Genomic DNA, 12,024 nt, shown 5'->3' with positions numbered 1-12,024 from the left:
CTGTAGTTCTGTACTACTTTTCTTTGTTAACTACACAGAATTCTGCAGTTACTACAGAAATTCTTATTGTTACAATTTAAAGGGCAAAAGCATTACACAAAATCTGATGTGACGACAGAAAATTTTCAGTTGTGTTTTTCGACTGCAGGCCGCCTGTTTTTTGTTGTCGAGTTTCGCACAGAGATCGCAATTCGCCTTTTTCACAAGATGTGGTGCCCCCTTGAGAGCGGGCAATAACTGGTTGAAAACAAACGCACCACCATACAGATGCAGGCGCGATCCGGTTCTACAAGGCACCGATTCCGCCTGCGAGCTCACAAGTGTATTCTTGACTGCTGTCGACATCTGTCACTTGCGCCTCTCGCTAATATGAGCAGCGCATGCGTAGTACAATGTGGCTGTTTGTTTTCAACCAGTGGAGCTGAAGGGGGAGAGGCGGACATGCGCAGAGCGCCCTTGCGAAAAAGGCGGATTGCAGTCTGCTTTCCTTTCGTTTAGTGATGCTTCCCGCATCGCTACTTGTCTGGATCGTCCAGCAGAGATGAAAAAGCGTCATTTTTCGCAAGATCGACCTTAAGGAAAATGACCTCGGCTGGCCAAACAGCGCTGTGTTGTGCCCGTTGCTGGCAGATAGCGGCACCAATTCGCGTGGCAAGCTGAGGACGTTTTTCCGTGCGTCAGTCTTGCAGGAAACGATGGTCTTTCATCTCTGCTGCCGAATCCAGGCGAGTACCGTTTTCCATGTGGATCGCTGCGCAGAAAGGAAAGGAACCGCAGTAGTGCGACCTTTCTGCAACAGTTGACCGGGAACAATGCGTCGCCAGTGGAATGAAGAAAAACTCATTACATGGAAGCGAAAATAGTTTATTTGATGAGCATGTTATTGTCTTTTGCTAACAGTCCACCAAATAATTTCGGAATGTGCATGTGTGTTCAAGATTATCTGTAGGCTTGATGAGATAATTAGGTTTACGAGTTGCACCAACTGGAAGCCCTCGTGTAAATTCTGGGTGAATATATTGTCACGTAGTGGTGACTACAGTCCGGCGAACAGAAAAACAGCGAGAATGTCTTCAAAACGAAACTCTTCATTCGGGCTGACTTGCGCCCGCAAAGAACTGAATCACTCGGCGGCGGCGTAGCAACATGCGCGCTCAGCGGTCGTCGAACAGAATGCCCGCCATTGTCAGCCGGCTCTGCTCTTTTTAAAGCTGATAGCGAGCATTCGAGATAAAGCTTGGGAAGTTACTAGAACATTCTGGCACGAAGTAGAATCTAGAATCGGCTCCGCCTGGATGCGATCAATCGAGATAATTCTAGGCGCGTCTTGCGTCACAAACGAAGCGATAAAGCGGCGTGCCGCCAGCCTTGAAGCATGAACAAATAAACACAACAAACAAACGCTACAAAGATTCGCGACAATATTTATTTACTGACAGACTGAAAACATATAAATACAATGAACTCACGTTCGTCTTGCAGGGTGTGCCACGTTTAATCAGCAGCGAATTTTGTGCACAATTTACTAATATAGCAGGCCACTCACACTGTACTAACTGCATTTTGAAGCAGATGTTTTGGCTTTAAACTAGCTCCTAAATAATGTTTTTGCTTTGATTGAAAATACCACGATAGACTAGACTATGGCAGTGCATTAAGTAGTGTATAAGGTCGTCACTGCAGTATAAAAGGCACTAAATATGTGCTCTGTAATCACATCGAAGATAATTCAATGGAATATTGCTGTCAGTAACAATCAATTTGAGCCTACAATGGGACAAGTTTTCTTACTGGTCTAGCTTCATACTCCAGCAAAATGATTTGTGATGGCTGAAAGCTACGCATTAGTGTTATTAGTTTGCATTTTACTTCTCTCTAAGATGTAATGATTAATTAAGGGATAAAACTTAGGTAGTTTTGGAAGTTATCAATGTCTGCAGTACATTTCCCACTGGAAATGTTTTCTGCAGTGCCATAATGATAGTGTTATGCGTACGGCTGCCAGGAGAAAACTTTTTGTCAAAGCTTTCTTGTGCATTGCTATCAGTGGTTTTTTTTTTCACATGGAGCTGGAACCCAGAGGTAGTGCATATGCGCAGCCGCGAAATTATAGCAGCTAGAAACATATTATGTTCTGCATTTGAATATCTACAGACAGCTGCATAATCCTGATTGGATGCAACAAGGAACTCAGAGCATGCAGTAGCAAGTTTTTGTGCTATACACTCAACCAGACCTCACAATACATTACAATACTCTTGAAGATAGTTCCATTTCTGTATGCATAGCTTGGTTCACCAGAAGGTAATCTTCTTATGTGTAAGCAAAAACATTTTCTTATGCATCTGATAAGGTTGCATCTGTCTTCTCAAGATGAAATGCCGCACCTTTAAAGTGTGTATTGGTGCTGGATTCCATGGAATGTGTGCTATGACCACTAACACTAATAAATTTATCTAGTTGCACAGGAAAGTTCTGGCAGTTTCACTTGTGGCATCAAGCCTTGTGGAAGCGAAAGCTTCTGGACACATTATAGAGGCACATTGGCCAGATCTTTTACTCCTGAAAGCATGAATCACAGAGAGGTATAGGAAAGCAAAAGTATCTAGCATGATGAATAAATAAGGTTTATGGGATGTCTTTTGTGCAGAATGATAAGCAACTATGCTGCTCTGAAAATATGAAGTAAATTTTCGTTCTATTTGCTGCATCTGGCATCCAAATTCATAAACTATTTAATTGTCACTCTCCTTTTTAAATAAACCTGCAGACTGCTGAAAACCCTGTTCAGACATAAACAGATGAGTAATCATGGATTTAAAACTAGTAGTATGTGGATAATAACAAGCCTGCTTGGAAAGTGACAATGCCATTGTGCATTTCTTTTCACAATTGATGCACACAGAGGCAATAAGATTTACAGTCATGGCTTCCAGCACAGCACAGTGATCACATTCGCATTTCTGCACAGAGAAATGGCTCAAAGTCCCTGCTGCTGTTGCTGTGTGTTTTCACTTCAGTTGATGCCGTTAAGCAGTTTGTGATATCTGTGCTACACAGTTATGACGATCCACAACAGAAAAATAGCACACCTCTCTTCCTGTACTTTTGCTCTGAAAACTGCTGGACATTTGTGAAGCCCATACTGAACATTATATAAACCTGTCAGTTCTGCGTGCGCATAGCTGCTGTGCTGTTGTCTTTCTCTCTTTCTACTTGCAGCCCGAAGCTATTAGCCCGCCGCTCTGTAACTCTGCAGAACACGGTATCTATTATGGGAATCCCTCTGGACTGTCAACTCCCGTCCACCTGCAAACCCTTATTAGACCCTGCATTTCAAATACCTAGTGTGGCATTGCTAATTGAGGCTGGCATAAATGCTTCTGCAGAAACTTCCCATTGGTATTCGTGCACATCTTGTATAGAGACACTGTTCAGCCATTCGTTCCAAGACATTACTGGTCTGATAAAGGTACAATCCTCTTTGTAAATTGTAAACCTACATACGGCCGTTTTCTCAGCTAGCTTTGATCAAAGAGAACATTATCCATTGAGAAGGGTCAAGTTGTAACACCATCTCTTGCTACGAAGATCAGACTATTACATGGGGTAAACCGTGATTATAAAAGACGTTTTGCCTACTTTATGGCAGATGGTGCGCTCGCTTATGCGGCTTACGTTTCGACAAGAGGACTTGTCTTCGTCCGGACGAAGTGTTCATTATTCGCGGGGTTCAAATAGGGCCTTCTCTTTGAGGAGGAACGCCCCGTGAGAGGATAGGAGGGCTTTCCCACAGTGAAGGCTCTGTTTAAACCCTGCTGATGATGAACACTTCGCCCAGACGAAGACCTCTTGTCGGAACGTTGGCAAGCATTCTCAGGCTTTCCCCTCCCTTGTTCACTTTGTGTGTATCAAGAAACAATCTGTCAGCCCTCTGTCTACCATGGACTTAAATATAGCTAGTTGGTCTTACTAACTTTTGTAAATATTAACATCCAGAAAAAGGTGTTAATTCGAAAGCTGCATATCACCCTGAAAAACAATCGCTGAAATGTTTGCAACGAGTTGCCGTTTATGTGTCTTTCTTTATTGTCCCTGAAGAATGCTCAACTTAAAACCTACCACTCGATAGCGGTGCTACTTGGGCTCCCCAGAAAATCTCAGGGAAAGAAAAATCTCCTTATTTCATACTCTGCTTCCAGTATAAGTGCAATACCTCATCGGAGACAGCTTTTTGGAAATAATCGGATGTCTTTTTCTGGCAGCGCGTCTTGGTGCGCTCAGCTAGCATAACTGCAAAGTGATAAATTTTAAATTTCGTGCACTTTCTTTAAGGGCCGGTAAAAAAAAATCTGCCTAAGCAGTACCTTTACGCAAATCTTTCAACCAGCTATTTATTAGGAGGATCTACAACTTTCGTATTGACACATTTTTTCCTGAGTCCAATGCTTAAAAAGTCAGCTAGTAACCATAACTAATTAACTTTGCGAATGAATAAAATGCTGCAGACCAGTCCACACGACTCTCAACAGCACTAAGCTGCTTTCGCTCTTCTAGGGCACATCTTTTTTAAAAACTTGGTAATATTTAGCTGGGACCCCGGGTATATACGACAGAAAAATCCTTCCGCTTGTTACCTTTCACAACTTGTGCCTGTGAGCTTTGCCATGCCTTTGTACAAAATGTATTGCAAAATGCTGCCTCTGTGTGAAACGTTAGCGCTGGCTAAAGAAAGAAAGGCTAACTTTTGGTTTCGACAGGAAAATGGTTTACAGTTGTAATGAATAGCGATGCCACAGTAGGTATACGTTTAGTTCCAGCTCGCCGCTTATGAAACCCGCAACCCGGAACCTGTAACGAACGTATAGCATGACGCACTTTGCATGCTCAGCATGGATGTTATATGTACGTACGTTATATGTGCGTGAAGTAATGCTGAAGCAAAAAAAAAAACTTTCGTCAAGGCTGTGTACATACAACGAAAATGAAGGCGACTTTTTCTGGGGAGGGGGGGGGGGGAAGAATTTTTGCACACCGACTTCGCCAGCTTGGCACGAGCAATGCAACTCATGCTCTTTCTGAAACGCCAAATTAACCAAGGACATTGCAGGCTTAAACAAATAAAATTCGTGAACAACTGGTATTGAATGAACTTGTATCCTTGCAGCTCTTCGAGCTTTTCTGGAATATCCGGTAGCTCTTATGTTACCAGAATTTTTATTTAGGCTAAAACTTTCTTGAATTTAGGTACCTAGGTAAGTGCAGCTATTCTGCGCATTCACTACTTTATGAAGAAAGCAGTTTGGTTAAGTTTTCAGCATCAGTAAGGATCGAGTGAGAAAATGAATGACACATTTTTAGAGCAGTACTAATTGTTCACTCAACTTTTTATGTAGTTTTTACATGCCTGAGCCTATATATATATATCTACACAGGTAGACTGGTGTTGCATACTAGTCTACCTGGGACCTCCGAATGTTATGTAGAAAGCTTAAATCTTTGCATGTTGGCATGACTGTATGTGTGGAATGAATACCAACACCTTACGGCTGTGCCTTTCTATGCATGTATATTGTACTATTTATGCAATGGTGTGCCATTGCAAACTGGTATATTAGTGGCATGCATGAACATTTCACTGCCCTTTTTGTGATTTCCGCATATATTCTCTTACAGTCTCATTCTTCTGTAGTCATTTCTGGCCTATTTCTTTTTCTACCCCTTTGTAGCTATATACTCAAGACAAATGAGTTCTGTCATCTTTAGTAAGTCAGGCAAAAGAATTTTTCTCTTGGATTTAAAAGCTACTGCACAGATGTGAAAGTGACTGTTGCTGGCGCCTAATTGCAGATGAGTTTATTTAAAAAAAATTAAAATATTAGATTTTTAAAGTTTGTCTAATTCTCGCAGACTAAAACAGAACCAAGTATTCTGCGTTGTCCTCATACAAAAGTTCAGCTGCGGTGCATGTTAATTTCATACATTCTAAAGAAAGCTTAAAATGTCCCTTTTGGTCCATCTTTGTTGGGAACGGTGCCTTGCTCAGCCATTTCCGAATGGTAACGAAATGCCAATGATAGGTCCCGGCTCTCCCCTTTCTCGCAGTTAGACCTCCTACCTAAATTTTCCCCAAAAAGGCGCGAAATAATTGTTTTCTTTTCTCTCACTTTTTCCGCTCCTGCAGATGATGAAGGGATAGCCGAATCTGGAATATGACCTTCAGGCGCCACTGGGATGTCCATCGAATGCAAGAGGTTCCTGTGACCTACAAAAGCCAAGAAGACATCTCCTATACTTCGCTCACTTCCTGACCTATGCCCTTGGCTGCGTCTTGGGTGCAGCCGACTCGGGAGCAATAACTACCACTCCCTCCTTTCCATTCCTCATGATGTGTTCGTACGTATCCAAGCCAAGAAGAAAGCCAAGCCGTACCGTGTGTGGTGCAAGAAACTGCGGGCAAAGGACCCTTGGCTGCCACAGTGCTGCCATCTGGAGGGGGCCGTTAACGAACAAAGACACCTTGTGACCTTCAGTGCGGATTTTTTGTGTGCTTGTGTTAGCGTGTGCGTGTAAATACAAATATAATTTATCGCTAAGCTTTACCTTCGACGTGCCAGAAACTATGTGTGTATAGCAGTATTGTGTGTGGGACCCTCTGCAAAAGTTAAAGGTAGCGAGTGGGCTGAGAAGAAACACATACGTGTGTCAAGATACTCAACTCTAACACTTTTTTTTCTGCATACTTTCTTACTTTTCAAAGTTTTGTATGTCATATGGCGTTCAAGCTGGCAACGAGGAACTTCAGCAAAGAGGAGCAGGTGGTACTGTTTTCATATGCAAGTCATGAAGGCAACTATATTCTCAAGAATCTCTCGAACGCTTGTTTCAGGTGGAAACATTCACGCATTAATACGTTTTCTTCTCGCTGAATCTTCTATCTTAGGCCACTGCGGTGGCTCAGTGGTTATGGCGCTCAGCTGCTGATTCGAAAGACGCGGGTTTGATCCCGGCCGCAGCAGTCGAATTTATATGGAGGCAAAATTCTAGAGGCCCGTGTACTGTGCGATGTCAGTGCATGTTAAAGAACCCGAGGAGGTCGAAATTTCCGAAGCCCTCCACTACAGCGTCCCTCATAGCCTGAGTCGCTTTGGGACGTTAAACCCCCGTAAACAAACAACAACAATCTTCGATCTTAGAGGCTATTCTTTAAGTGTGAACCACCGTGTTCTCATTTTCTTTTCGCGCGCTGATTTTCAGTGTTTGAAAGTTAATGCATCAGGCCACAATCTTTACTTGGTTTCTTAGTGGTGTTTTGAATGTGTTGGGGGTTCCAGTTTCTAGCCTATTTAAAGCTATTTCAGACAGAGTACTAGTTTGCATTCATTTTGTTCCGGCTAACTAAAATGAACGTTAATAGATGTAATGATTCCAAAGACGCTTGGAAGTAGATAAAAATGCATAGGTCGTAATTCGTCAATGTTCTGAGAAAGTGTAAAATGCCACCATCTTCAGTTAACTGCAGAAGTCCTGACTTGTCTACGTGCACGAAAATACTAACCAGTTTCGTTACAAATGTAAGACCTTCAGTGCAATTAACAGCAATCGTTGTCTGGAAGAAGTCGTGGTTAAAAACGTAACTCTGGCCGTGTAATTAACAGCGATCATTTTCTTTAAGAAGCGGCACCACTGAGCATCTGCTTGAGTCTTCCTGTAGGCGTGAGACTTTAGATGCATAGTCAGGGATGTCTGCCCAACATGCCTTAGATAGATTCGTATGCTTTGTTCGAAGTCATGTTTCAAGCATATGTTGACATGCTGTGCCAAGCGCTTATTTTAGATGGCCTAATAGGGAAAGTGCCGCAGTTTTTTTTACCATTCTCCTTTACACTATGCCACCTCCATTTTCCATTCCTCTCGGCAAGCTGTTTCCAACTCAGAGTTCAACTCCCAAAATAAAACTCACTGCAGCTATGGAGTTTATTTTGCATGAAAAACAGCTGGTCCTGGTTAACATCTGCGCACACGGGCAGTGGGTTATTTGCCCAGTGTTTCATAACTGGGTAAAATAAAGTATGGAGGCACCCTTATATTGTGAATCAAGCACTGCGCACGTTCAGTGAGTAAGCATTGGTCATGCTGCCGATTACAGTCTGACAGCCATATGTTTTATTGTGATAGATGGCAACATCGGTGGCGATAGTTGTTTTTAACTTCTGAGTGTAAGACAACGTTCCTGCCAACTCAGTGGGCTGCTGGCAGTCGAGTACTTCATCGCTTGTACTGCCACTTCGTAACGTTTACTTCACTGAGGTCAAGCAATTGTGTTCTGCTGTCACGCACTCAAAACAAATCTGTCCTTGTGAACGTAATCTGAGCAATTTCAAGGAAGACTTTTGTGATGCCAAACAGTACCCTTTCTGTCCTCACGCTGCCACTTCCACAGATCTTGCATACTAACATATCGAACATCCTTAATGAGCTTATGAAACTTCCACTGCAGTCATGTGTGTCATTTAGGATGTAGTCTGGCATTGTGTCATTCTCCATATGTTCTGCACTCTAAATACGAATTAGCCTATATAAGAATAAAAAGGCAACAAGCTGTCCTCTGGGGCACCCCCTTTTAGCGGCAGGGTGTGCTTTCGAGCCATGGTGCAGGTCTCCATCACTGAAAATACAGAATTCTTGCAGCTGGCATCGGAAAGAGAGCTCCTCTTCAGAACATACGAAGTTCCAACATCTACAAAGATGTTATCCGAGGTTTCAGTCAACTGTGTTTGTTAGCCTCAAGACCTCCGGTGCCGAGTTTAAGACCCCCTCCCATTGCTAACTCCATTAAGTTAGTATATATGCTTAGCAGTGTGAATGTGTGTTCATTATCGAGAGTAAGCATTCTGTATCTTTAGTGATCGAAATCTGCTCCGGAACTTCAGCATAACCTGTCTGTAAAAGGAAGTACGCAAGAGGGGAGTTTGCTCCCTTTTAACTCGTCTATAGGCTTATTCGTGCTTATAGTGTACGACTGTCTGTAACAGCAGCATCGTTGTTTCAAAGCAAGTGACACACGTGCCAAGCAGAGCGGATACTCGGTTTACCTGAGCAGTTTATCTCTGTAGCCAGAAGACATGGATGATGGTCGTAATTGTTAACGTCACAACCTACGTACCCGCAGCTAAAGCCTTGAAAGTAGCGCACAGTGTAGTCGGCATATACAAGCTCGATATTGAGATTGTACAGTCTTGTTGAAGACGAAAAAAGAAGAAAACTTTCACAGTCTATGCGTTTTAACAGTCTTGTTGAACCAAGAAAGTGGTCGTTTCTAAACTAAACCGACAGCAAAATTTCCTCATAAGCATTTACAATTTACGCGAAATGCTTCCTTCACCACTTTGCTAACCCCAATCAGAATATCTTTGTCCACATAGCGTGTTGTTAGAGGCATTTGTATTTCCGCTTATTGCTTGCACTTTTGAAACTGTCATACATCTTTCTCTCGGCCAACCGAGAACTTGACTGTTATGCATGTTGTGCGAAGAATCAGTTGGTACCATCTGTATAAAAATTAAACGGGCCTCAATGCATGCGAGTAGTGGAGTCAACGTGAAATGCGTGCGGAGTCATGGCCTGTGGCATTCCTGATGTTTTGAAGCTCAAAGAAAGGTGGGGACGTACTCTCGCCGATGTCACTAGTAGCACGCGAACTTCACGTGAAATACGAGTCGCGTGCACGTTGTTGACGCGTATGTACATATTGTTAAGTGGCCTGATCCGTCTGATCATCTATAAAACGACAGGCCAAGCTTGGACGCAGTCACTCTCTTATCATAAACGTGCCTTTTCTGTTGGGCCTACGAGAGTCACAGCATTCCTTTCTGAAATGTACAAAAAGGTCATGTTCTGGGCATGTTTCACCTTTCACGACTTGTGCCGCTTTTATTGCGAAGTTTTTTTTAACACTTTACTCGTTTTCCAGCTTAACTTCTGACGTGCAGATCATTCGTTTCTTCAAGTTTTCAACTGGTGTGTGGCATATAAAAATGCAGCAAATGAAAACTACTTGGACAGTTGTTTGTGGGAGTACCACTGCTGTCACGTGTTTCTTTTTTTTACGTATGTGTACTTGTACATAGTTTGGGCTGACCTACACTAAGAAAACGGCCACAAATATAATTAAAACGGTGAGCATAATGTAGGTACAATATCCTGACGTCAGTGTCACGTGGTGCGCTTTACTCCAGGCAACTGATAGCATTCTGCGGATTGTCATGCATGTTGCTAACGGCAACAGGAGTGGCGTAGAACAAATTTAGAGTGACAGAAATATGGATAACTTTGTTCAAGCTTCCATGTCGTCTTCCAGATCGAAGCCTGATATTGACTATAAATACTGTATACGCTTATTTGTAAGGCTGTTAAGCATGTTTAGAGTAAACTTAGGCATAGAATCAGTCTACTAAAGCACAAGGTTGATTAAAAACGCACATTTCGCCTTTGCGAAGAGTTTGCGTCTTTAACGAGGCTATGTATACCTGACTACTGTAGTACATGACATTATATAGATGTTTGTGTGAACGTTTAGGAAGGCTACAGTTGAAGTGTCTAATTGTAAACAATTGTCATTTTGGCGCCTATTTCTCAAAGCATGTAGAGTACAGTGGGCCTAAAGGCAGAGGTGCCTGTTTTCAGTTGTGCCCACACTGTAAACACGAATACGCCTATACGAGAGTAAAAAAAGGAGTAAGCTCTCCTCTAGTACACATCCTTTTAGTATAAGGATTGTGTGCTGGAGGTACTCTCTCTTTACCCCTTTCTGCTTAGAGTACACCGTACAAACTTGTTTCATTGTGACTGGTAACACTGTCCGTATGCAGAATATGGAAGTGGCAACTTAAAGGTGCACTGAAGAGGAATCTCAACTCGTCTTTTTGCCGCGGGAACTCAGTCTACACGTTCCGAGCATTCTTAGAAACCGCGATTTATTGCCCTGTGTGGCCGATTTCACTAATTAAATCGAATTAACGTCCGGCTCCCGCCTTTTTTTTTTTAATTCTGCCTCGTACGGTGGGCGGAGTCGACCGACGCGGGGAGTGCCTTTCAGCCAGCTCCGTGGAGGCTTTGCTTTCGCTTCATTTTGTTTTTTAGGTTTCCGTGAATAAATAGTTTCATTTGCAGAGAATATAACCGCAAAATAAGCCCGCAGAAATAAAAATACGTGCGGACTATTTGCTTCTACGGACTACTTCGTATTACTCCGCCGATGGCAGAGCGGCAAGCCGCCACGGGACTGGGTGAAAGGCACTCCCCGCGTCGGTCGACTCCGCCCATCGTAGGAGGCAGAATTCAAAAAATAAAGGCGGGAGCCGGACGTTAATTCGATTTAATTAGGGAAATCGGCCACACCGGGCAATAAGTCGCAGTTTTTAAGAATGCTAGGAACGTGTAGATCGAGTTCCCGCGGCAAAAAGACGAGTTCAGATTCCTCTTCAGTGCACCTTTAACTTCGAGGTTGACGGTAATAAATGTGTACGCAAATAGTGCCGCCACGGGCAGAATATCATCCTCAGACGATGCTTTTATTACGCATGGTACTTGTGAGGACTGGGCAATCACTATATCCTGTTTCAGGCATTTTTAAATGCAGTGAGGTGTAAAATATTCCGGGTTGAAATTCTTTACTTAGCGAAGCGTACTGAGTAATGATGCTAAGTTTTTTTTGTTGGTGTTGTTGTTAAGAATATCAGTACGCTTTCTGGATTCAGGTAATCAGTGTTGTCTTAATTTTTAGTGTGAATTGCTTAGACTGATGGGTTAAGCAACATGAGTACATCTGCATGACTGGTTCCTTCATTGTTGCAGTTGAAAAGCTTCCCGTCGCCAGCAATAACGATACTCGTGCAATGTACATTGTCGGAACTGTAGCAGGTATAATAAGCAGTTAATATCTGCTTGCTTAGTCATTTCTTGTGTAAGCAATGAATACGTAGTGAGTTTTCTCTTGAAACTAATCCCATGGTGCACAAAACG

General features: G+C 42.8%; 1 protein-coding gene across 3 annotated transcripts in view; it reads left to right on the top strand.

Annotated features, from left to right (window-relative positions):
• The window catches only part of Ptp10D (Protein tyrosine phosphatase 10D), a 177,540-nt gene extending 167,961 nt beyond the window's left edge, over positions 1-9,579 (top strand). For 2 of the 3 annotated variants that reach the window (XM_089560740.1, XM_089560738.1), the window contains one exon: positions 6,185-9,579. In XM_089560740.1, coding sequence (XP_089416866.1) covers positions 6,185-6,216 — 32 coding nt within the window. In that variant the 3' untranslated portion in view covers positions 6,217-9,579. Of the gene's footprint in view, positions 1-3,222; positions 3,266-6,184 lie in introns of all 3 variants that reach the window. The other variant, XM_089560739.1, reaches the window with a different exon arrangement.
• The last annotated feature ends 2,445 nt before the right edge of the window (positions 9,580-12,024 follow it).

Source organism: Amblyomma mixtum, chromosome 9 (genome assembly GCF_055824585.1).
Source record: "Amblyomma mixtum isolate Tamu chromosome 9, ASM5582458v1, whole genome shotgun sequence".
In the NCBI taxonomy this organism is placed as follows: domain Eukaryota; kingdom Metazoa; phylum Arthropoda; class Arachnida; order Ixodida; family Ixodidae; genus Amblyomma; species Amblyomma mixtum.
The sequence above is the reverse complement of the archived record's forward strand: the minus strand, read 5'-3'. Positions and strand labels throughout refer to the sequence as shown.